This window comes from Ranitomeya variabilis, chromosome 2 (assembly GCF_051348905.1).
Source record: "Ranitomeya variabilis isolate aRanVar5 chromosome 2, aRanVar5.hap1, whole genome shotgun sequence".
In the NCBI taxonomy this organism is placed as follows: domain Eukaryota; kingdom Metazoa; phylum Chordata; class Amphibia; order Anura; family Dendrobatidae; genus Ranitomeya; species Ranitomeya variabilis.
This window is the reverse complement of record NC_135233.1, coordinates 823870472-823897303: the sequence shown is the minus strand read 5'-3', so window position 1 is coordinate 823897303 and position 26832 is coordinate 823870472. Positions and strand designations below refer to the sequence as shown.

Here is a 26832-nt window from a genome sequence, read left to right as displayed (position 1 = left end):
GCCGAAATGTTACCAAAGTAGTCGTTTTCGCCTGTCAATCAGGCTGGTCTGGTCAGATGGGCGTGGTGTCTTCCCCCAGATCTTGCTTAGTTTTCCATTGGTGGCGTAGTGGTGTGCGCATTGCCAAGTCCAGAATCCACTGCACAGGGGAGGGAAAAGAGCGCGATCTGCGCTATTCCCCTGGTGATCAGTGGGGGCGGCCATCTTCCTGTGGCCGCGCGTGCGCAGATCGAGCGCTCTGCTGCCCGGGGCTTCAGGAAAATGGCCGCGGGATGCCGCGCGTGCGCAGATGGAGATCGCGGCGGCCATTTTCCTGAAGCAGAGTTCGCATCTCGGCTTCAGGAAAATGGCCGCCGCGATCTCCATCTGCGCACGCGCGGCATCCCACGGCCATTTTCCTGAAGCCCCGGGCAGCAGAACGCTCCATCTGCGCACGCGCGGCCACAGGAAGATGGCCACCCCCACCGATCACCAGGGGAATAGCGCAGATCGCGCTCTTTTTCCACACCTATGAAGTGGATTCGGGCCTTGGGCATGCGCAAACCACTACACCACCAACGGAAAACTAAGCAAGATCTGGGGGAAGGAACAGCGATGTCACCACGCCCATTTGACCAGACCAGCCTGATTGACAGGCGAAAACGGCGACTTTGGTAACATATTTCGGCAGCATAGGTGGGGAATCAGGGTCCACAAAATACACTATTGTAATGCACAGCTCAGGCCCTATTTAATGGTATTTTTATCTCCTACGGAAAAAACGGGGTGACAGGTTCCCTTTAAAGGTAAAAGTTATAAGACCATCTCCAAGCAGCTGGATGTTCCTGTGACTACAGTTGCACATATTATTCAGAAATGTAAGATCCATGGGACTGTAGACAACCTCCCTGGATGTGGCCACAGGAGGAAAATTGATTGCAAATTAAAGAGATGGATAATAGGAATGGTAACAAAAGAGCCCAGAAAAACTTCTAAACAGATTAAAGGTGAACTTCAAGCTCAAGGAACATCAGTGTCAGATCTCACCATCCGTTGTTGTATGAGCCAAAGTGCAATTCATGGGAGACGACCAAGGAGGACACCATTGTTGAAAAAAATAATAAAAAAGCCAGACTAGAATTTGCCAAACTACATGTTGACAAGCCACAAACCTTCTAGGAGAATGTCCTATGGACATGTGAGACAAAAATGGACCTTTTTGGCAAGGGACGTCAGCTCTATGTTCACAGATGGAAAAATGAAGCATATCAAGAAAAGAACACTGTCCCTACTGTGAAACATGGAGGAGGCTCTGTTATGTTCTTTGTCTGCTTTGCTGCATCTGGCACAGGGTGTCTAGAATCTGTATCTGTGCAGGGTACAATGAAATCTAAGACTATCAAGGGATTCTAGAGAGAAATGTGCTGCCCAGTGTTAGAAAGCTTGGTTTCAGTTGCAGGTTGTGGGTCTTGCAACAGGATAATGACCCAAAACACACAACTAAAAACACCAAGAATGGCTAAGAGGAAAACATTGGACTATTCTGAAGTGGCCTTCTATGAGCCCTGACCTATATCCTATAGAGCATCTTTGGAAAGAGCTGATACATGCCGTCTGGAAAAAGCAACCTTCAAACATGAGACAACCGGAGCAGTTTGCTCTTGAGGAGTGGGCCAGTATACCTGTAGAGAGGTGCAGAAGTCTCATTGACCGTTACAGGAATCGTTTGATTGCAGTGATTGCCTCAAAAGGTTGTGCAACAAAATATTAAGTTAAGGGTACCATCATTTCTGTACAGGCTTATTTCATGAGTTTTATTTATTTATTTATTTTTAATTCTGTGGAAGCATGGTTGACGAGCAATGTCTGACTTTCATTTGTTCATTTTCATAGATCTTTTATGTATTATTACTTTTGTCAGATTCAAGTTATTTCTGTGACCATTGTGGGTTTTTCTGTCATTAAACCAGGGGTACCAACAATTTTGACCACGTGTGTATATTATTTTTAATTGTGTAAAGTATCTTATGGGCTTTACCATGTATGATCAATGATCCTGCATTACCTGCGTATTCATACATGAGTTCAACTATATTAGATAACTGAAAGGGAATCTGTCACCGTGTTTTTGCTGCACCATCTCAGATCATCAAAATGTTGAGGCAGAGACCATGATTCCAGCAATGTGTCCCTGATCTGCTTGCTGACATTTTGATAAAATCACTTTTGCTGCTGCAAATCTAGCAGTTCTCTGAATGCTGAGCTCTGTATAACCCCGCCCACACCACTCATTGGCCGTTCTCTACCCAAGTACAGTGTAAACAGAAAGCTGCCAATCAGTGGGGGCGGGGTTAGACAGAGTTCATGAATGTGTCCTTTAATGATCTGCTGATTAAAACAAGGCTTTTATGAAAACTACCTTAAACATCACAGTAAGTGACCTATCTCTGGAATCAGGGTCTCTGCACCTACACTATGCTACTTGCAGATTAGGTGGCAACATGATTCCTTTTAAAGGGAGCGGTCGTGGACATGAGACCAGCACTCCTATGCACAGTGAATTAAAGGGAACCTATCACCTGAATTTGGCGGGACCAGTTTTGGGTCATATGGGCGGGGTTTTCGGGTGTTTGATTCACCCTTTCCTTACCCGCTGGCTGCATGCTGGCTGCAATATTGGATTGAAGTTCATTCTCTGTCCTCCATAGTACACGCCAGCGCAAGGCAATATTACCTTGCGCTGGCGTGTACTCCGGAGGACAGAGAATGAACTTCAATCCAATATTGCAGCCAGCATGCACCCAGCGGGTAAGGAAAGGGTGAATCAAACACCCGAAAACCCCGCCCATATGACCCAAAACTGGTCCCGCCAAATTCAGGTGATAGGTTCCCTTTAAGTAATGGGCGCACATGCTCACTACATGGGGCTCTAGGACCCCCATTCTTTTAACCCCTTCCCGATCTTTGACGCATACGCTGCGTCATGAAAGTCTGTGCCAATCCGACCTATGACGCAGCGTATGCGTCATGGAATGATCGCGTCCCTGCAGATCGGGTGAAAGGGTTAACTCCAATCTCACCCGATCTGCAGAGACAGGGGGAGTGGTGCTTCAGCCCAGGGGGGGTGGCTTCACCCCCCCGTGGCTACGATCGCTCTGATTGGCTGTTGAAAGTGAAACTGCCAATCAGAGCGATTTGTAATATTTCACCTAAAAAACTGGTGAAATATTACAATCCAGCCATGGCCGATGCTGCAATATCATCGGCCATGGCTGGAAATACTGAAGTGACCCCCCCACACCCACCAATCGCCCCCCCAGTCCTCCGTTATGGGCTCCGGTCCCCTCTGTCCGCCTGCCGGCTCCCCCGTCCTCCTGTCCGCTCCCTCCTTGTTTGGATTCACCCCCCCTGTGCTCCGATTACCCCCCCTGTGCTCCGATCCACCCCCCCACCACCCCTTCATACTTACCGATCCTCCCGGTGTCCGTACGTCTCCTCGCTGGGCGCCGCCATCTTCCAAAATGGCGGGCGCATGCTCAGTGCGCCCGCCGAATCTGCCAGCCGGCAGATTCCTTACAAGTACATTTTGATCGCTGTGGTAGGTTCTATCACAGCGATCAAAATAAAAAAAATAATAAATAACCCCCCCCTTTATCACCCCCATAGGTAGGGACAATAATAAAATAAAGAATTTTATTTTATTTTTTTTCGTTTTCCACTAGGGTTAGGGTTAGAACTAGGGTTAGAACTAGGGGTAGGGTTAGGGTTACGGGTAGGGGTAGGGTTAGGGTTATGGCATGTGCACACAGTGCGGATTTGGCTGCGGATCTGCAGCGGATTGCCGCGGATTGGCCGCGGATCCGCAGCGGATTGGCCGCGGATCCGCAGCGGATTGGCCGCTGCGAATTCGTAGCAGTTTTCCATCAGGTTTACAGTACCATGTACACCTATGGAAAACCAAATCCACTGTGCCCATGGTGCGGAAAATTCCATGCAGAAACGCTGCGTTGTATTTTCCGCAGCATGTCAATTCTTTGTGCGGATTCCGCAGCGTTTTACACCTGTTCCTCAATAGGAATCCGCAGGTGAAATCCGCACAAAAAAACACTGGAAATCTGCTGTAAATCTGCAGGTAAAACGCAGTGCCTTTTACCTGCAGATTTTTCAAAAATCGTGCGGAAAAATCTCACATGAATCCGCAACGTGGGCACATAGCCTTAGGGTTAGGGTTGGAATTAGAGTTAGGGTTGGAAATAGGGCTAGGGTTGGAAATAGGGTTAAGATTAGGCTTGTGGTTAGGGTTACGGATAGGGTTAGGGGTGTGTTGGGGTTACAGTTGTGGTTAGGGTTGGGATTAGGGTTAGGGTTGGAATTAGGGTTACGGGTGTGTTGCGGTTAGGGTTGTGGTTAGGGGTGTGTTGGGGATAGGGTTGTGATTAGGGTTATGGCTACAGTTGGGATTAGGATTAGGGGTGTGTTGGGGTTAGTGTTGAAGTTAGAATTGAGGGGTTTCCACTGTTTAGGCACATCAGGGCTCTCTAAACGCAACATGGCGCCACCATTGATTCCAGCCAATCTTGCGTTCAAAAAGTCAAATGGTGCTCCCTCCCTTCCAAGCCCCAACGTGCTCCCAAACAGTGGTTTACCCCCACATTTGGGGTACCAGCGTACTCAGGACAAACTAAGCAACAACTGTTGGGGTCCAATTTCTCCTGTTACCCTTGCAAAAATAAAAAATTACTTGCTAAAACATAATTTTTGAGGAAAGAACAATTATTTTTTATTTTCACGGCTCTGCGTTATAAACTTCTGTGAAGCACTTGGGGGTTGAAAGTGCTCACCACACATCTAGATAAGTTCCTTGGGGGGTCTAGTTTCCAAAATGGGGTCACTTGTGGGGGGTTTCTACTGTTTAGGCATATCAGGGGCTCTGCAAATGCAACGTGACGCCCGCAGACCATTCCATCAAAGTCTGCATTTCAAATGCCACTACTTCCCTTCCGAGCCCTGGCATATGCCCAAACAGTGGTTTACCCCCACATATGGGGTATCAGCGTACTCAGGAGAAACTGGCCAACAACTTTTGGGGTCCAATTTCTCCTGTTACTCTTGCAAAAATAAAAAATTCTGGGCTAAAAAATATTTTTGAGGAAAGGAAACACATTTATTATTTTCACGGCTCTGCGTTATAAACTTCTGTGAAGCACTTGGGGGTTCAAAGTGCTCACCACACATCTAGATAAGTTCCCTTGGGGGTCTAGTTTCCAAAGTGGAGTCACTTGTGGGGAGTTCCTACTGTTTAGGCACATCAGGGGCTCTGCAAACGCAACCTGACGCCCGCAGAGCATTCCATCAAAGTCTGCATTTCAAAACGTCACTACTTCCCTTCCAAACCCCGACGTGTGCCAAAACAGTGGTTTACCCCCACATATGGGGTATCAGCATACTCAGGAGAAACTGGACAAAACTTTTGGGGTCCAATTTCTCCTGTTACCCTTGGGAAAATAAAAAATTGTGGGCTAAAAAATCATTTTTGAGAAAAGAAAAATTATTTTTTATTTTCATGGCTCTGCGTTATAAACTTCTGTGAAGCACTTGGGGGTTCAAAGTGCTCACCACACATCTAGATTAGTTCCTTGGGAGGTCTAGTTTCCAAAATGGGGTCACTTGAGCGGGAGCTCCAATGTTTAGGCACACAGGGGCTCTCCAAACGCGACATGGTGTCCGCTAATGATTGGAGCTAATTTTCCATTCAAAAAGCCAAATGGCGTGCCTTCCCTTCCGAGCCCTGCCGTGCGCCCAAACAGTGGTTTACCCCCACATATGAGGTATCAGCGTACTCAGGACAAATTGTACAACAACGTCCATGGTCCAGTTTCTCCTTTTACCCTTGGGAAAATAAAAAAATTGTTGCTAAAAGATCATTTTTGTGACTAAAAAGTTAAATGTTCATTTTTTACTTCCATGTTGCTTCTGCTGCTGTGAAACACCTGAAGGCTTAATAAACTTCTTGAATGTGGTTTTGAGCACCTTGAGGGGTGCAGTTTTTAGAATGGTGTCACTTTTGGGTATTTTCAGCCATATAGAACCCTCAAACTGACTTCAAATGTGAGGTGGTCCCTAAAAAAAATGGTTTTGTAAATTTTGTTGTAAAAATGAGAAATCACTGGTCAAATTTTAACCCTTATAACTTTCTAGCAAAAAAAAATATTTGTTTCCAAAATTGTGCTGATGTAAAGTAGACATGTGGGAAATGTTATTTATTAACTATTTTGTGTCACATAACTCTCTGGTTTAACAGAATAAAAATTCAAAATGTGAAAATTGTGAAATTTTCAAAATTTTTGCCAAATTTCCGTTTTTTTCACAAATAAACTCAGAAATTATCGACCTAAATTTACCACTAACATGAAGCCCAATATGTCACGAAAAAACAGTCTCAGAACCGCAAGGATCCGTTGAAGCGTTCCGGAGTTATTACCTCATAAAGGGACACTGGTCAGAATTGCAAAAAACGGCAAGGTCATTAAGGCCAAAATAGGCTGGGTCATGAAGGGGTTAAAAGGAGGGAGTCAAAGCAGAAAGGGGAAAAATATTGGTTAAGGGATATCCCCTTTTAAATTTATCAATACCCAATCAACTTTTCTGTGAGCATGAGGAATTTTGATAAGAAATAAACGGTTCTCTTTTTCTGCATTGGGTCTGACAAAACCCCCGATCCCTTGGAATTCTCACTATGGGTAATGGCTGTGGACTGTTATGGCGGGTACACATTCTGTATGCAATATGAACGGTTAAGCTTTAACGAGATTTGAGAAAATCCTGATCCTAAACGTTACAGTATACCTTGTGCAGGAGAATGGCTTTTGTCTTTCTAGAGCGGGGGGCTTCAGGTCAGGTCTGCCAATGTCTTAGTTTTGTGTCAGTCAGTTATGTATTTCCTGCTGGTTAATGAGATGGTTCAGCTAAAAACAAAATTACTGTTAGATGTCCTGACATTAGTACGGGATTTAATGTGCTGCTATAGAAATGTGCCCTGATGTCCAGCTTCAGTCTCCGCACATCTTCCAGTGTTATACAGAACGTGACCAGAGCAGGGTGGTAGAGTGTCTCACATATATCCAGTGTGTTGGAAGTTATTGCCGCTGCTCCACTGGCGGCTCCATTTGTTATTCTTTACTAAATCCGCCATACGGCTCAAGAGATACAGGCCATATCATTACACGGAGATGTGTCTCCCAGGGTTCTGTGGGGGTCTTTAGGGTATGTGCACACGCTGCGGATTTTTTTTCTTCTTCGCACAATCTATATTAAACTAGTGTTCTTGCAATTTTCACACTGGCCACTAGGGCTCTTTCACTTCCTTTTGTTTCAGGAGAGGACACATTTCCATAGCCACAATAGTTAGCTTCTGTGGGAGGAGTATATTGATCGTGTCCAATATTCATTGTGAGGGGAGGAGCAGGCTCAGTCCTGACCCCTATTGTGGTTGTGGACCCTGTGGTATCGGCTGTGGACAGAGGCGTTACCGGTCACTGGAATCCTGCCTCTGATAATAAGGAAACTGCTGGAAACTTTTCCTGAAAGGACAGGAAGTATAGGTCTAAAAGGGCCCTAGTGGTCAGTGTGAAAATTGCAGGATTGCCAATTTTATTTTTTAATTATCGTGTTATGATAACTAAAACATTGCCATTTTTTTTTCTTAGAAGTACATGGAACACAGATTCCTCATTTAATCAGTAGGTCATTTTCTAACCATAGCTTCCCTTTAAGGGGAAACGCTCATCAACTTTTTGCCGTTTAATCTAAGGGCAGCATGATGTAGAGGCAGAGAGTCCGATTCCAGTAATGTAACTGCCTTCGCTGCTTGTTGCATTTTTAATAAAATCCGTGTTTTATCAGCAGGATATTATTACTAGAGAACTAGTCGTCTTGTCATGTAGTCCTCCTGCTTTGTAACCACTTCTCCACCACTCATTAGCAACTTTCTGCCTATGCATATGTATAGAGATCTGTCAATCAGTGGTGTGGACGGGTTATAGAGAGCTCAACATTCAGAAAACTGGTAGATCTGCAGCACAGAAAACATGGATTTTATCAGTTCTGCAACAATCAGCTCAGTGAGTGACACATCGCTGGAATCTGTGTCTCTGACCCTACCTTCTGTTGTTCAGAAAATTGAAAATGTGCAGGGCCCAGAACTTGAGCTTTTAGCTGCAGATGAGGGCATCTTTGTGATCTAAACTGTATTACATATTTAAGCACTTTTATCTACAGGTCTTGGCTGGACAGCGCCGTATTGTTGTTTTCACCTTTTAACAATGCCTTCCATAGAAACTAACCTCCCATGCCACAGCCTTCTGGGAAGCCTTGTTGTATTCTGTGTTTGTATTAAACCCATTTTATGATCTTTTTAAAGTAGTAACATTTTTATAAACTAACGTGACCCGTTCTCTTTGGGATTGCAGCCAGAATCCATTGGATCATTACAGAGACTCAAAGACCTCTGGTTGGATGGAAACCAACTAGCAGAATTGCCCCCGGTGAGTTTCTATTTGTACTGAATGCTATTGTGTAAAGAATGCAGTATTGTGAGAATGGAAACTACCTGTTGCTGAGCACATACACATTTACTGCAAATTATGCTGTAGGTACAGTTGAGCTCACAAGTTTACATACCCCTGGAGAATTTTTGCTTTCTTGGCCTTTTTTTCAGAGAATATGAATGATGACACCAACAATGTTTCTCCACTTATGGTTAGAGGTTGGGTGAAGCCATTTTTTGTCAAACTACTGTGTTTTCTCTTTTTAAACCATAATGACAACCCAAAACATCCAAATGACCCTGATCATATCCCCTTCAGACTGTGAGCCCTCGCGGGCAGGGTCCTCCCTCCTTATGTACCTGTGTGTGTGCCTTGTTTTTTGCTCATGTTTAATGTATTTGTCTATATTTGCCCCGTATTCACATGTAAAGCGCCATGGAATAAATGGCGCTATAAAATAATAATAATAAAATCAAAAGTTCACATACCCCATTTCTTAGTACCGTGTATTGCCCCCTCTAACATCAATGACAGCTTGAAGTCTTTTGTGGTAGTTGTGGATGAGGTTCTTTAATTTCCCAGATAGGAAAGCTGCCCACTCTTCTTGACAAAAAAACCTCCAGTTCCTGTAAATTCATGGGCTGTCTAGCATGAACTGCGCGCTTGAGATCTCCCCAGAGTGGCTCAATGATATTGAGGTCAGGAGACTGAGATGGCTACCCCAGAACCTTCACTTTGTTCTGCTGCAGCCAATGACTTTCCTTTGTTTTGGATCGTTGTCATGTTGGAACGTCCAAGTACGTCCCATGCGCAGCTTCTGGGCTGATGAGTACAAATTTGCCTCCAGTATTTGCTGACAATGCTGCATTCATCTTTTCTTCAACTTTGACCAAGTTTCCTGTGCCTTTGTAGCTGACACATCCCCAAAACATCAGTGATCCACCTCCATGCTTTACAGTAGGAATGGTGTTCCTTTCATCATAGGCCTTGCTGACCTCTCTCCTAATGTAACGTTTATGGTTGTGGCCAAAAATTTCAATTTTTGTCTCATCACTCCAAATTACCTTGTTCCAGAAGTTTTGAGACTTGTCTCTGTGCTGTTTTGCTCATTGTAGGTGAGATACTTTATGGCATTTGCGCAGTAATGGCTTTCTTCTGGTGACTCGACCATGCAGCCCATTTTTCTTTAAGTGCTTCCTTATTGTGCATCTTGAAACAGCCACACCACTAGTTTTCAGAGTCCTGTATTTCAGCTGATGATGATTGTGGGTTTTTCTTTGCATCCTGAACAATTTTCCTGGCAGTTGTGGACAACATCTTTGTTGGTCTACCTGACCGTGGTTTTGTTTTTACAGAACCCCTGATTTTCCATTTGTTCATCACAGCTTGAACGTTGCTGACTGGCATTATCAATTCCTTGGATATCTTTTTGTATCCGTTTCCTATTTTACACAGTTCAACTATCTTCTCCCATAGATCTGTTGACAATTCTTTTGCTTTCCCCACGACTCACAATCCAGAAACTTGAGGGGCTGGATAAAAGATGCAAGAGTCTGTCTGGATCCCAGAAACTCACTCAGCTTTTATGCACACACACTGATAACAAGCAAACAGGTCACAGTTGAGGCTGTTACCTTTAGTAGCCATTCATACCCATTTGTGTTAACTTCTGTGCATGTTATCGGGCCAAAATCACCAGGATATGTGAACTTTTGATCAGGGTCATTTGGATGTTTTGGTTGTCATTATGATTTAAAAATAGAAAACACAGAAGTTTGACAATAAATGGCTTCACCCAACCACTAACCATGAGTGGAGAAAAAGTTTCGGTGTTATCATTCATATTCTCTGAAAAAGGGCCAAGAAAGCAAAAATTCTGCTGGGGTATGTAAACTTTTGAGCACAACTGCATGTGCGTTCATTTAATGAATGTATTACATATTGTTTGGTGTATGAAAGTATCAGTCTTTATATGTAAATGGAAACCTTCAAAGGTTGGGTATGTGAATCTGTTGGTGCATTCTCCGTATAAGGCTGTGTTCACACGTGGTGTTTTTCGACTGCAGAAAAGCTGCATTTTACTGTACCAGCTAAAGTATGATATTTCTGAAGCCTCATGCACAAACAGCTTTTTTTCCTGAATTAATTTGACTACTGCAGCGTGTTTGTACTGCAGCGTGGCCAAGTCCTTCTCAGAAACTTGGAGTTTCAAATACAAAAACTCAGGATAGACGCCATGCGCACATAGCCCAACACCAGTTGCCCTGCTCAGTTCTTTTATAGTTTATTTTCATGGGGTCATTGATGTGTACCCGTGTATCACTAGGGGTGAACTCACTGATTGCTAGGGGTCTGATCCGGAAGTTAATCAGTGTTCCATGGCCGCCGGATTGAGCCCATCGAAACCCCACTGTCTGCCGACTTCCCTGGCTCCTCTTTTCTTTTTTTTCTTTTTTTTTTTAAATAGTCTGCTTTGTTCAGCGTCATTGTTGCAGCATGACTCGTACATAACGTCTCGCCAGGGCGGCTAATTAAGAGTAGCCAAAGATACCAGCCAGTAGGAGGCCGTGCATGCTGCCGTGCTTGCTAAAGTGGTGGCTAGACCAGGGTTCTGCCATTCAGCTCTCCCCTTTAGGGCTCGTTCCCACTTGCGATGAAATCAGATGAATGCAATCTGATAAAAAATTGGATTGAATTTGGACCAATGTTATTCTATGATTGTATATTAATCTGTGGACTGGAAAAAAGTCGCAGCATGCTGCAATTGTAATCAGAAATTGGATCGCATCCCGCAATAGAAGTCAATGGGTGCGAAAAAAAAAATCGCACAGCCCTCGGACCATGCGAGTGCTGTCCGATTTTTACACACCGATTGCAATTGAAAAGCCGGTAATTCATAAGCGGGTACCGTAAAATCACATTGACAGGTTAGAATAGAATATATACAGTACAGACCGAAAGTTTGGACACACCTTCTCATTTAAAGATTTTTCTGTATTTTCATGACTATAAAAATTGTACATTCACACTGAAGGCATCAAAACTATGGTGACTATCCGAGTCACCAGCCTCAGAAATCGCAGGTTAACAGCAGCTCAGATTAGAGACCAGGTCAATGCCAGACAGAGTTCTATCTGCAGACACATCTCTACAACAACTGTTAAGAGGAGACTTTGTGCTCCAGGCCTTCATGGTAAAATAGCTGCTAGAAAACCACTGCTAAGGACAGGCAACAAGCAGAAGAGACTTGTTTGGGCTTAAGAACACAAGGAATGGACATTAGACCAGTGGAAATCTGTGCTTTGGTCTGATGAGTGCAAATTTGAGATCTTTGGTTCCAACCACCGTGTCTTTGTGCGACGCAGAAAAGGTGAACGAATGGACTCTACATTATTATTATTATTTATTTATAAAGCACCATTGATTCCATGGTGCTGTACATGAGAAGGGGTTACATACAAGTTACAGATATCACTTACAGTAAACAAACTTACAATGACAGACTGATACAGAGGGGCGAGGACCCTGCCCTTGCGGGCTTACATTCTGCAGGATTATGGGGAAGGAGACAATAGGTTGGGGGTTGCAGGAGCTCCGATGTTGGTGAGGCGGTAGCTTCGGTGGTGATGAGGAGGCAGCGGGGTCAGTGCAGGCTGTAGGCTTTCCTGAAGAGATGAGTTTTCAGGTTCCGTCTGAAGGATCCGAATGTGGTGGATAACCGGACGTGTTGGGGCAGAGAATTCCAGAGGATGGGGGATATTCGTGCGAAGTCTTGGAGGCGATTGGATGAGGAGCGAATAAGTTTGGAGGAGAGAAGGAGGTCTTGGGAGGACCGGAGATTACGTGAGGGAAGATATATGGAGATTAGTTCAGAGATATATGGAGGAGACAGGTTATGGATGGCTTTGTAGGTCCGTATTAGTCATTTGAACTGGATACGCTGACGGAATGGGAGCCAGTGAAGAGATTTGCAGAGGGGGGAAGCGGAGGAGTAGCGAGGAGAGAGATGGATTAGTTGGGCAGCAGAGTTAAGGATGGACTGGAGAGGTGCAAGGGTGTTAGCAGGGAGGCCGCAGAAAAGGATGTTGCAGTAGTCAAGGCGGGAGATGATTAGGGCATGCACAAGCATTTTAGTAGATTGAAGGTTGAGGAAAGGACGGATTCTGGAGATATTTTTGAGCTGGAGGCGACAGGTGGTGGAAAGAGCTTGGATGTGCGGTTTGAAGGACAGGGCAGAGTCGAAGGTTACTCCGAGGCAGTGGACTTCCGGTACGGGGGAAAGCATGATGTCATTGATTGCGATAGATAGGTCCGGTAAGGAAGATCTGTGGGATGGAGGAAAGATGATGAGTTCAGATTTGTCCACATTGAGTTTGAGGAAGCGAGAGGAGAAGGAGGATATAGCTGATAAGCACTCTGGGATTCTGGACAGCAGAGCGGTGACGTCTGGGCCAGAGAGGTAGATCTGAGTGTCATCAGCATAGAGGTGGTACTGGAATCCATGGGACTTTGAGTTGTCCCAAGCCAAGTGTATAGATTGAGAAGAGTAGGGGTCCTAGAGCAGAGCCTTGGGGGACTCCAACAGAGAGAGGGTGGGATGAGGAGGTAGTGTGGGAGTGGGAGACACAGAATGTGCGGTTGGAAAGGTACGAGGCGATCCAGGATAGGGCGAGGTCTTTGATGCCAAAGGAGGAGAGGATCTGTAGTAGGAGGCAGTGGTCAACTGTGTCAAAAGCAGAGGACAGGTCTAGAAGGAGGAGTACAGAGTATTGTCCAGTAGCTTTGGCGGTAAGTCGGTCGTCAGTGATTTTGGTCAGGGCAGTCTCAGTTGAGTGATGGGGCGGAAACCAGATTGTGGATTGTCGAACAACAAGTTAGATGAGAGGTGGGAGGAAAGTTCAGCGTGGACGTGCTGCTCCAGGAGTTTGGAAGCGAATGGGAGCAGCGATATTGGGCGATAGCTGGACATAGCAGTTGGATCGAGGGTTGGCTTTTTAAGGATAGGCGCGATTGTGGCATGTTTGAACGCAGAAGGGAAGGTGCCAGAAGTTAGTGATAGGTTGAACAGGTGGGTTAGGGATGGGATAAGTGTGGTGGGATGGGATGGGGTCGAGCGCACAGGTGGTGAGGTGCGATTTGGAGAGGAGACAGTTAAGCCCCCGTTCAGTGATGTTGGATAGGGATGTTATGGGGTTTGGGCATTGGTCTGGTATACAAAGGGGTTGTGGTGGTTTAACAATGAAGACTTGCCTTGTCCGGTCGATCTTATTTTTAAAGTGTGTGGCAAAGTCCTCGGCAGAGATGAGGGAGGTTGGAGGGGGCAGTGGGGGGCGGAGGAGGGAGTTACAGGTTTTGAATAACTGTTTGGGGTTGTAGGATAAGGAAGATACGAGGGTTGTGAAGTAGGCCTGTTTAGCAGAGGTGAGAGCAGATTTAAAGGTGAGTGTTGCCTGTTTGAATGCAGTGAAATCGTCTTGCGAGTGTGTTTTCTTCCAACGCCGCTCCGCAACCCTGGACACTTGCCGGAGCTTTTTAGTGGTGTTATTGTGCCAAGGTTGTCTATTGATACGTCGCACTCTGCCATGGACGAGAGGGGCAACCGTGTCAATAGCTGATGCGAGAGTGGCATGGTAGAAAGCAGTGGCAGTGTCTGTGTCGTGGAATGAGGATATGTATGCCAGTGGTAGGATGGAGTCAGAGAGTGTGTGGGCGTCTAGGTGTGCAAGGTTTCTGCGGGGGTGCGCATGTTGTTGGACATGGATGACCGGTGAGGAGGACAGGGATGAGAAGGTGAGCAGATGGTGGTCGGATAGAGGGAGAGGGGAGGTGGTGAAGTTAGATAGAGAGCAGAGAAGGGTGAATAACAGGTCTAGTGTATGCCCGTCTGTGTGGGTGGCTGCGGAGGACCATTGAGTAAGTCCAAAGGATGAGGTAAGGGACAGAAGTTTGGAGGCTGTTGACTGAAGGTTATCAATGGGAATGTTGAAGTCACCCATGATGATGGTGGGAATGTCAGCAGAGAGAAAGTGAAGAAGCCAGGTGGAGAATTGGTCAATAGAGGCAGTGGCTGGGCCTGGAGGTTGGTATATGACTGCCACTTGGAGGTTGGAGAGAGAGTAGATGCGGACAGAATGGACTTCAAAAGAGGGGAGAATAAGGGAGGGAAGAGGCGGGATTGGGTTAAAGGTGCAGTTTGAAGAAAGGAGAAGACCCACTCCTCCACCATGTTTGTTGCCGGGTCGAGGAGTGTGGGTGAAGTGGAGGCCTCCGTAACACAGGCCACCTCCCCTGCTGCTGTCAGAGGGTGTTAGCCATGTTTCTGTGAGGCCAAGGAAGGCAAGATTGCGGGAGAGAAAAAGGTTGTGAATCACATGAATCTTATTGCAGATTGAGCGGGCATTCCAGAGTGCTCCAGAGAGAGGGAGCAGGGGGGTTGGCGTCAGGGGCACGGGTTTTATGTTGGAAAGATTGCGGTAGTTCATGTTGGATAGGGAGCGATAGAAGGGAGTAGTAATGGGAGGTATGGGATGTGGGGGTCCAGGGATGGGAGATATGTCTCCAGCAGTGAGGAGAGGCAGAGAGAGAGAGAGCAGGTGGGAGAAAGAGAGTGGCCGACTTGTTTTATGTTCTCTTAGGACAGATTTGAGGTTGAGGATCAGGTCAGCAGAGGAGGACAGGTGGGGAGGTAAGAGGGAAGGGGAGATGATTACTAGGTTAGAGAGTGTTGGGGTTTGTGATATCGAAGGAGAGAGAGGATTAGTGGAGCAAATACTGTAAGGGCATAGCTAAACATGGTGAAGGAGTAAGATGGGTTAACAGAATAGCTAGATCCAAGTAATAAGAAGTGCTTACTCAGCAGACATACCCAGAAGAGACAGATCATAGAGTGGGGTCCTGACACCTGCCGTGACTAACTGCCGTTGAAATAACTGCAGCGTCTTAATGCATAGCTTCGGTTCCCTTCGGTTCTACATGCCTGGTTCCCACAATGAAGCATGGAGGAGGTGGTGTGATGGTGTGGGGTGCTTTGCTGGTGACAATGTTGGGGATTTATTCAAAATTGAAGGCATACAGAACCAGCATGGCTACCACAGCATCATGCAGCGGCATTCTATTCCATCCGGTTTGCGTTTAGTTGGACCATCATTTATTTTTCAACAGGACAATGACCCCAAACACACCTCTAGGCTGTGCAAGGGCTATTTGACCAAGAAGGAGAGTGAAGGGGTGGTACGCCAGGTCTCCAGACCTTTAAATGTGAAGGTGTGTCCAAACTTTTGGTCTGTACTATATATATGCATGTGTATGTGTATATATATATATATATATATATATATATATATATATATATATATATATATATATATATATATATATATATATATATATATATATATATATATATATATATATATATATATATATATATGTATGTGTGTGTATATATATATGTATGTGTGTGTGTATGTATGTATGTATGTATGTATATATATATTTTGTGTTTGTGTTTTCCAAATTATTACGTAAATTGGATTTCATAAGATTTAATTGTCTTGTTTTTCAAATAAACCCATGGATGCTATTGTGTCTAAGGGCTCAATGGATCACTGAAATCAATCTTAAGCACATGTGATAATTAGTTTCCCTGGTGATTCTAATTAAAGGAAGACTCCATAAAAATGATGTTCCATATTATTAAGCAGGCCACAGTTTTCAAGTAACATGGGAAAGAAAAAGGATCTCTGCTGCCGAAAAGTATCAAATAGTGCAATGCCTTGGTCAAGGTATGAAAATATTCGATAATTTCCTGAAAACTTAAGCATGATCATCGTACTGTTAAGAGATTTGTGGCTGAATCTGAGCACAGACGTGTTCGTGCTGATAAAGGTATAATGAGGAAGGTTTCTGCCAGGCAAGTTCATCGAATTAAGAGAGCAGGTGCTAAAAAGCCATTACAAACTAGCAAACAGATGTTTGAAGCTGCTGGTGCTTCTGGATTCCCTCGAACCTCAAGGTGTAGGATCCTTCAAAGGCTTGCTTTTGTTCATAAACCTACTATTCGGCCACCCCTAAACAATGTTCACAAGCCAAAACGGTTGCAGTGGGCCCAGACATACATGAAGACTAATTTTCAAACAGTCTTGTTTACTGATGAGTGTCGAGCAACCCTGGATGGTCCAGATGGATGGAGTAGTGGATGGTTGGTGGATGGCCACCGTGTCCCAAGAAGGCTGCGATGTCAGCAAGGATGTGGAGGAGTCATCTTTTGGGCCTGAATCATGGGGAAACAGCTGGTAGGGCCCTTTAAGGTTCCTGAAGGTGTGAAAATTACCTCTGCAAATTAAATAGAGTTTCTGATTGACAACTTTCTTCCATGGTATCAAAAGCAAAAACGTGCCTTCAGGAGCAAAATCATCTTCATGCTGACAATGCAACCTTTTCATGCTGCATGCTGCAAGAATACCTCTGAGTCATTGGCTGCTATGGGCATAAAAGGAGATAAAGCACACCTCCAAATTATGCAAAAACTATTTAGGGAAAAAGCAGTCAGCTGGTATTCTATCTGTAATGGAGTGGCCTGCGCAGTCACCAAATCTCAACCCCATTGAGCTGTTGTGGGAGCAGCCTGGCTGTATGGTACGCAAAAAGTGCCCATCAAGCCAAACCAACTTGTGGGAGGGGGGGGCGGGGGCTTCTGGAAGCATGGGGTGAAATTTCTCCAGATTACCTCAGCAAATTGATTGCTAGAATGCCAAAGGTCTGCAGTGCTGTGATTGCTGCAAAGGGAGCTTTCTGTGACGAAAGCAAAGTTTGAAGGATAAAATTATAATTTCAAATAAAAATATTTTTTTTTCGAAACTTGTCAATATCTGGACTAGACTAGATTTTAAATTCAGTTGGCAACTCATTTGATTAATAAAAGTATGAATTTTCATGGAAAACACAAAATTGTCTGGGTGACCCTAAATATTAGGCTGCCATCACACTAGCTGTATTTGGTCAATATTTTCCATCAGTATCTGTAAGCCAAAACCAGGAGTGGAACAATCAGAGGAAAAGTATAATAGAAACACGTCACCACTTCTGTATTTATCACCCACTCCTGGCTTTGGCTTACAAATACTGATGTAAAATACTGACCAAATACTGCTAGTGTGACGCCAGCCTTAGATTGTTAGCGCACGGGCAGGGAAACACATTCACCTCGAAAGCCACTCTGCAAAACTCACCAGCTGCTGCGAGCTACAATCAGGGCCGCCGCCTTCAGAGTATCAGTGCACGTCAGGCACAGGCCGCATCTAGCTCCGTCGTGTCTAGAATGGAGGTGCTGCTCCTGTGAGGCATGACGTCAATGGGAAGGGAGGAGCCTCATGGATTGGACCGCCGTTCTCATAACAGGAAGTTGCTGTGCACGAGTGAGGGGGGGAAATGAGAGGCGTGAGGGGGGAAAATGAGGAGGACGTGTGTGCACACACGATCCACTATTTGGCCCTTGAGGGGTTTACAGTTTCAAGTCTGCGTTGGTATTTACATTAATTATATACAGTGTCCCTATGACAACACGGATTTACCAGTACAAAAAATAGGACATGCTCAATAACCAACCTGGAGCAGACTTGTTTAACGAAGTACTGTTAAGGCGAATGTGTCTGTGAAATAAGCTACTGGATAAGCTAACATTTTATCCACAGTACATTACATAAATGTATAGGACAAATATTACTCGGGTATAGTACTTTATGCAGGGTGGACATTAGACAGTCCGATATGTTTCCTCTTGTCCGGAAAGATAAACCTGATGAAGGTGTTGGTTTTGTTTCTTCACGTGTCCAATGTCTGTAATTCCACTATACACCAGAACTGCGGACAATGTTTTAACAGTTAATATTTCCAGCTCTAAAGTGACTTTCTAGTTGGCTTCCAGGTTGATCCAGCTGACGTGCCTATATTGTGTATTGATGTGTGGAATGAGAGGAATTAGGCAGCCGTGCTGTTTCTACGTGAGGATAGCAAGTGAGCACAACAACTATAAAAGTCTAGGGAGCCAAAGGGCATCAGAGCTGTCAATAACACTGGGCTCCGTATGATCCCCAAACATTCCTTGGTGTAACGTGTGCGTGTGTGTGTGCGTGTGTGTGTGTGTGTGTGTGTGTGTGTAATAAATATATTTTGTGTGTGTAAAATAAATCTATATAATTGCCTTGTAATGTTTTCATTTCCTGTTCTGTCCAGATGTCACCGTATCCCAGAATTCTAAGAGGTGGAAGTTCACCGACCGCCATATTGGGACACCCAAGTGATGGGTGTCTCAATATGGAAACTGCTGCTGGTACCAACCTATTGCTCGGTATAACCAGCGGAACACCATCGCACCCCACACTCACACATATTATATGCCATACACACACACACACTTACACTCACGCAGCCTCTTGCACGGTACCACCAGCGGACCACCGTCGCGAACACGCCGCCACCGGGATCAGTCGAATGATTCACTGACTGCCGCCATCTTTGTACAGAAGGAGTGACCGCCGCTATCTGTACAAAGATGGCGGCGGTCTGATTTACTGCGCCTGTGCGAATTACGCGCAAGTGCAGTGAATCGTTTGGCTGGTCCCGGCAGCAGATGCGCGACGTGTCTACAGGCAGAGGAAGCCGGTCACATTAAAGTGTTTTTCCCACGAACGAAAGTTCATTTTAAAAATTGACTGTCTGACCGTGTGCGGAGCATACCACATCTCCTGGGCAGGGGAGGAAGCAAAATACAATACTGACATTACAGCAGGGGATCACAGTGGATTCATTGTGTGAGGTAAAATATTTCACTGACTGTTTTATAAAATATTTTACCTCCCAAAATGTATCCTCTGTGATTTCTTGCTGTAATGTCAGTATTGTCTTTTGCTTCCTCCCCTGCCCAGGAGATGTGGTATGCTCCGCACACGGTCAGACACAGACAATTTTTAAAATGAACTTTCGTTCGTGGGAAAAACACTTTAATGTGACCAGCTTCCTCTGCCTGTAGACACGTCTCGCATCTGCCGCCGGGACCAGCCAAACGATTCACCGCACTTGCGCGTAATTCGCACAGGCGCAGTAAATCAGACCGCCGCCATCTTTGTGCAGATAGCGGCGATCACTCCTTTTGTACAAAGATGGCGGCAGTCAGTGAATCATTCGGCGTCAAGCACATGAGTCCCCTGATGCAAAAGTCATTAGATTATTACAGGATGCCATTAGGCAACAGCAGCACCACATGCCTGCCCCCATCGTGACATTACAGCCCTCCCGATAGCATCGGGCCTCCGTCTAATATACGGTGTGTGTGTGTGTGTGTGTGTATGTATGTATGTATGTGTATATATATATATGTATGTATGTATGTATGTATGTATGTATGTATGTATGTATGTATGTATGTATGTATGTATGTATGTATGTATGTATGTATGTATGTATGTATGTATGTATGTATGTATGTATGTATGTATGTATGTATGTATGTGTGTATATATATATATCCTAAAAAATGATTAAAGTAAATCCAGATTGATATCCTAATCTTGTGCCTGGCATTGGCTGCACTGTGCTGTTTCTGTAACTCTTAAAGAGATAGAAGGGTTTTACAGAAACTCCAAATAGTTAAAAGGCATCCAGTGCTTTAGTTCAGTATTTTGCTTCTGGTCACCGTTCTGTGCACACAGCATTTTGTGTCACAACAAACACTATACCCAGATTGAAGCTGGAAATCTGTTGAGAAATAGTAGGGTGTAATCGTCATTTTATTTTTTATTTCCTAAATCAGTAGTACATCGGAAAATAAGAAACTTTGTAACATATCTTATTAGAGAAATGTGCTTTTCTCTCCTCCAGGACTGATCATTCATTCTCAAAATTCTCAATTCACAGGTAAAATCTGACTTGAATACAGACTGTCCCATTACTGAGATGGGAGTTGTCAGTTAGTGCTCATAAATTTCTATGTAGAGTTGAAGAGGAAGAAGATGCAGAGCTTGTCCCCTGTACATACCGTAGATTGTCGCAACTGTCCTGTTGTTTCTCAGTAATGGGGACTTTTCGGTCCTGGAGGAGAAACAAGCAGCTCTGGGCTCCTGTTTTCAATCCCACCAGAGACCATGTTTACAAGGAGTTTGTATGTTTTCCCCATGTTTGTGTGGATTTCTTTTGGGTACTCCGTTTTTTCCCACACTAGATAAATGTACTGATGGGAAATTTTGGATTGTGAGTCCCAATAGGGACAATGATTGTCAATAAAGTTCTTAAGAAAATTAATTGCGCTATATAATTCAGAAAAATAAACAAACAAGTGTTCAATGTGCACAATGTCATAATTTCCCTCTATTTCCAGTGAAAAGGGGTGGTCAGGTTAGTGCAGCCATGCAATTTGCAGGAAAACACTTTTTTTTTTTTAAAGAAAATCTGTCAGCGAGTTTTTACTATTTAACCTGAGATCATCAATATGTAGAGATGCTAAAGATTTGTCACTTGCTCAGCATCTTGCTGTAATTGCAATTTGCAATACAATCAGTGTTTTATCAGCAGGAGATCCCTGCATAACGAAGTGTCTCATGCATGTCAGGCTGATCTGTATAACTCCGCCCCCACCACTGATTGGCAGCTGTGTACACTGTGGATTGTCAGCAAGCTGCCAATCAGGGATGAAGGTGGGATTATACACAGATCAGCAATCTGACCACTGCTTCATTTATAGCAGAGAAAATGGATTCCATCAAAACTGCACCAAGCAGCCCAGTAAATGACACATTGCCGGTATCAGGGCCTCTGCCCCTACATCATGCTGCTCTCAGACCACATAGGAAAAACCTGCTGAAGTGCCTTGTTTACCTAGAGTTATGCGGTTATCTAATGACATAAGTATAAATTCCCAGCGTTATTTTCATTCTTACTATAGTTAAGTCAAATAAGTGGATTGTATTCATTATGTCGGATATAAACTTTGTGACATTTCAGCATGATTACTACGTTGGCATAACCTTTGTGTGCCCTTCAACTTGACCTTATAAACAGGCAATGTGCTTTCCCATAAACAGTGGAATTAAAACTGATGTTCATGAAGCTCCATATATTCTGCCACGTTAGGCTGAGACATTTCATCCTGCTAAACAAGTACAGGTAATTGGGAGTAGCGGTGTTGGGCCTGCTTTCTTTTTTGCTGCTTCCTGGAACTTTATTTGTTGCCTTCTATACAGCAAATGTCTCCGCGAGCCAAGCCGAATTCTCAACAACAGCTCCATCAGCATAAATAGTTGTATCTCTTAGAATAATGCGATGCAAAAATGTTTTGGCTAAAATAATTTTTATAGCGCCAAAACATAAAAAAAAAAAAAAGATTTAAATGGGCTATCGCTGTAATCTTACTGACCCGAAGAATAAAGCTGCCTTATTACTTCAATCACACGCAGAACGGAATAAAAACAAAAAACGCAATTCATGAATTGCTAGTTTTTGTTCATTCTGTCTCCCAAAAATCGGAATAGAAAGTCATCAAAAAATGTCATGTGTCTGAAAATGGTTCCAATAAAAACCTCTGCTCGTCCTGCAAAAAAACAAGACCTCACATGACTGTAGGCTGAAGTACGGAAAAATTATAGCTCTCAAAATATGGTCATGTAAAAACTAGTTTTCGCAATAAAAAGTCTGTGTGTGACTGCAGCCAAACATAAAAACCCAATATAAATCTGGTATCGCTGTAATCGCACCGACCTGAAGAATAAAGTCGCCTAATGACTTATAACGCACGAGGAACGGCGTAAAAAATACATAAAACCAATTCTTCACCTGCTGTTGATTTTTTTTTCATTCTAACTCCCAAATATCACACTAAGGCCCCAGCGTTTACAGCGGGGTTTCCGTGTAAGGCTATGTGCTCACGTAGGAAATGTGGTGCAGAATTTTCTGCACTAAATCTGCATCTCCTGGCAGAATCTGCAGCTGCGAATTTGGGGCGTTTTTTGTGCGGTTTTGATTCAGTTTTTACCACTGTGGATTTCTATTAATGAAGGGGTGCAGAAACGCACAAAAGAAGTGACATGCACTTCTTTGAAATCTGCAGCGTTTCTGCGCGGATTTTTCTGCACCATGTGCACAGCTTCTTTTTTTCTTTTTTTTTTTACATTGATTTACATTGTACTGTAAATCACAGTGCAGATCTGCAGCGTTTCTGCAGCAGAAAGAAACGCTGCAGATCTGCACTAAATCTGCATCGTGTGCACATAGCCTTAATCTCTGAAATAGTGATTCAGACAGAACCCCTGGCGGAAGATTCCCTATAATGAGGCAGATGGAGGCATTGTGGATGCCATAGGACCTGTGATCCGTCTTTTTACAATTGCATAAAAGTGCTGTCGGCCACAGTTTTGTGCACTTCTGAAAAGGACAACGCTGAACAGAGGCCTGACTGAGTCCAGAGTAACTCTGTTGCCTCATTATAGTGAATGGATTCCTCGGGAGATTCATCTGTCACGCCACTCAGAGATTTAGATGGAAACCCCAATGCAAGTCTTCAGCATAGCGCACCGAATAAATGTGATCATAAATGTTATGTAAAATGTTCCCAATAAAAGCTTCAACTCAATCCCCAAAAAAAGCAAGTCCCCACTCAGGTCTGTTAACGGAAATATAGGGGGCTTCCTCTTTACTAGTTGTACAAAGGCTCTGGAAAAGTGAAATGGCTCATTGCCCCCCAAAAGAAAGTCAGCAAGTTCTCCGTAGTGATGAGAGCCCGCCTAATTTACAGGTGCATGTCTCCAGAAACACTGGCTGGGTATAACGTACTGGTCACTACAATGGTAATTTTGCAATTTTCGCTCACCAACATCCACTGCTGCTTTTTTCTGGAAAACACCCATGGAGTCAAAATCATCACTACGTTGATAGATAAATTCCCAAAGGGGTATAATTTCCAAAATGAGGTCACTTAAAGGGTTCTTTATATAGAATCCGCCAACTATTCTAGGAAAATCTGCGTTCCTGGAGGCAAGATAATTAGCACACAACCGCATGTAATGACGTGAGGAGGAGACGGTTAAATTGCAATTTTCTTTTATTTAAAAATTAATTCTTTATTGTTATAACATTAGAATTTTATATATAATTTTTTTTAAAATTCAAGCTATGGAACAGAGAGGCACGCTGGCACCGGAATCAATTTTAAGGATATGCACAATTTCAACTCTGCTTATCCAGAGAAGATGGTACAAAATAAAATAATATTACAAAAAATGCAGTCAAGGCTTATTTTATAGAATCTGTTGTATCGTTGCTATGCAATCCTGTAAATATATCACTTTAGTGATCCACAATATAAATTTAAAGTGCATGTGTAGTACTGTAGATCTATATGGTAAGAGGTATCAGTATTCCTTAGCAAGAATACAAATCCTTCTTGTTTAGAGTAGCTAGTGAAAATCATTAAATAAAATATTTACCATAGAGTTTGAAGGAGAAGAGGATGAAATTTCCTCAAAACTCAGAGGGTACTTCCAAAGTGACGTGCATGGTTCCTATGTGCTGCATGCTCCTCCCAGCGCCGTTTCACATGAGATTCTTCCAAAGGGGGAAAGTTTTTTTATAATGTTATAACAATAAGGATATCATTTTTAAATACAAAAAAACTGCAATTTAACAGTGCCCTCCTCATGTCATTACCTGAGGTTGTGTGATAATTATATTGAAAGATAGATGCTTTTGCCTTATGAAATTTGAGACTGTTAATACATAGTTCCAGGAGGCAAATAGCGCTCCTTCCCTCCAGAGTCACTCCATATGGCTACGCAGTGCTGTACAGCCTCATATGGGGTATTTCTACATTCAGCTGAAACAGTGGGACAAATTCTGGTGCCATTTTTACCCATTTCCCAGTGTGAAAATATAAAATTTGGGGCTAACACAGAATCTGGGTGGTAAAAATGTAAATAATTTTGTCTTCACTACCCAATAGTGCAAAATTCTGTGACACCTGTGATGAAAATCACTGCACCCCAAGATCAATTTATTGAGCGGTTTAGTTTGTAAAATGGGGTCACTTATGGGAGGCTCTGCAGTTCTGGCATCTCAGGGGCTTTGCCAATGTGGCATGGCACCCTCAAACCAATGCAGCAAAATCTGCACTGTAATATGGCGCTTCTTCCCTTCTAAGCATTGCACTGTGCCTCAAAAGTACTTTTCAACAACATATGGGGTATCAGTGAACTCAGGTGAAATTGCACAACAAATATTGGGATCCATTATCTCCTGTTATCCTTGTGAAAATACAAAGTTTGGAGCTAAAAAAGGAAAAATATTATTTTAATTTTCATGGCTTAATGTTATAAACTTTTGTGAAGCACCTGGTGGTTCAAGGTGCTCAATACACATCTAGATAAGGTCCCAAAGGGGTCTAGTTTCCAAAATGGTGTCACATGTGGGGGGTTTCCACTGTTTCGGCTCATCAGGGACTCTCCAAACATGACATGGCATGACAGTAGATTTCCCCCACATATGGGGTATTGGCATTCTCAGGAGAAATTGTGCAACAAATTATATGGTCCTTTTCCTACGGTTCCCCTTTTGGGGAAAAAAAAAGTTTGTTGCAAAAATGAGAAATCGCTGGTCAAATTTTGACCCTTATAACTTCCTAATAAAAAAAAAATTGTTAAAAAAATTGTGCGGATGTAAAGTAGACGTGTGGGAAATGTTATTTATTAACTTTTTTGTGCGATATGACTTGTGATATGATTTAAAGGCATAAAAATAAAAAGTTTAAAAATTGTGAAATTTTTCTAAACATTTTCACCAAATTTCCATTTTTAAAAAAAATAAATGCAAGTCATGTCAAATAAATTTTACCACTATTATCAAGTACAATATGTCACGAGAAAATATTCTCAAAATCCGTGGGATCAATTGAAGTGTTCATGGTCAGAATTGTAAAAATTGGCCTGGTCATGAAGGTGAAAACAGGCTTTGGGACGAAGGGGTTAATATTGAGCAGAAATAAGTATTTTGACATCATCCTATGTACCTTACTAGATGGAGGCCTGATGCGATCGCATCGGGAGGGCGGTAATGTCACGATGGGGGCATGCTTTGCAGCGTTGAAAATCTCACCCACCTATCCACTCTCTCTTTCCCCATGTGCTGACTTCTCAGGATACATTTTGTGAGGTAAAATATTGTTTAAAAATAGTGAGTGAAATATTTTACCTGACCAAATGTATCCTTTGTTGATCTCCTGCTGTAATGTCAGTATTGTCTTTTGCTTCCTCCCCTGCCCAGGAGCTGTGGTATGCTCCTTATACGGTCAGACATGGACAATTTGTAAAATGAACTTTCGTTTGTGGGAAAACCACTTTAGTGTGACCGGCTTCCTCTGCACGTAAACAAGTCCCGTATCTGCCTCCGGGATCAGCCGAATGATTCATTGCGCCTGCGAGGAATTCGCGCAGCGCAGTAAATCAGACCACCACCATCTTTGTGAAGACAGTGGCGGTCACATTAAAACTGTGCATGTGCTTCTCCTGTACAAAGATGGCGGCGGTCAGTGAATCATTCGGCTGATCCCGACAGCGGCGTGTTCGCGACGGTGTTCCTCTGGTGGTACCATGCAAGAGGCTGTATACGGCTTATATAGTGTGTGGTGCATACGGCGTATACAGAGTGTGTGTGGGGTGCGACTGTTCCGCTGGTGGTACCGCGCAAGAGGCTGGTACCACCAGCAGTTTCCATATTGAGACACTCCTCACTTGGGTGTCCCAATATGGAGGTTGGTGAACTTCCGCCGCTTGGGATTCTGGGATCCGGACACATCCGGACAGAACAGAATGTGAAGGCATTACAAGGTAAGTATATAATTAGATGAGGCCTCATACAGCCCTCTATATGCAGTATGAGCCCCCAACATAGCCCCTCTATATGTAGTATGAGCCTCTTATATACAGTGTGAGCACCACAGAATCTACCTATACAGTGTGAGTCCTCGCATAGCTTCCCTAAGTAGTGTGATCCCACACATATCCACTATATACAGTATGAGCCCCCAGATAGCCTCCTATGTACAGGATGAGCCCTTGCATATCCTCCATGCAAACATATATACATATAAAAAAAGAAAAAAAAACAATCATCTCGCTCCTATTCACCCGGTTGTGGCAGATAGGTGGCGGACAAGGGCATGGTGCGGCCAGTGGGCCATTGTTTTCAGCCCTTCAGCTGTTTCGGTCCGCGAGACCAATTGGAGCAGAGAGAGGGCTGGATATGCTGTTGTCTAGTGTGTATGTTGGCT

The 26832-nt window shown here is 43.8% G+C and overlaps 1 protein-coding gene across 2 annotated transcripts in view; it reads left to right on the top strand.

Moving 5' to 3' along the window:
* LRRC1 (leucine rich repeat containing 1) overlaps positions 1-26832 on the top strand; it is a 225013-nt gene that overhangs the window by 134289 nt on the left and 63892 nt on the right. For both annotated transcript variants that reach the window (XM_077290021.1, XM_077290023.1), the window contains exon 7: positions 8448-8522. In XM_077290021.1, coding sequence (XP_077146136.1) covers positions 8448-8522 — 75 coding nt within the window. The remainder of the gene's footprint in view (positions 1-8447; positions 8523-26832) is intronic.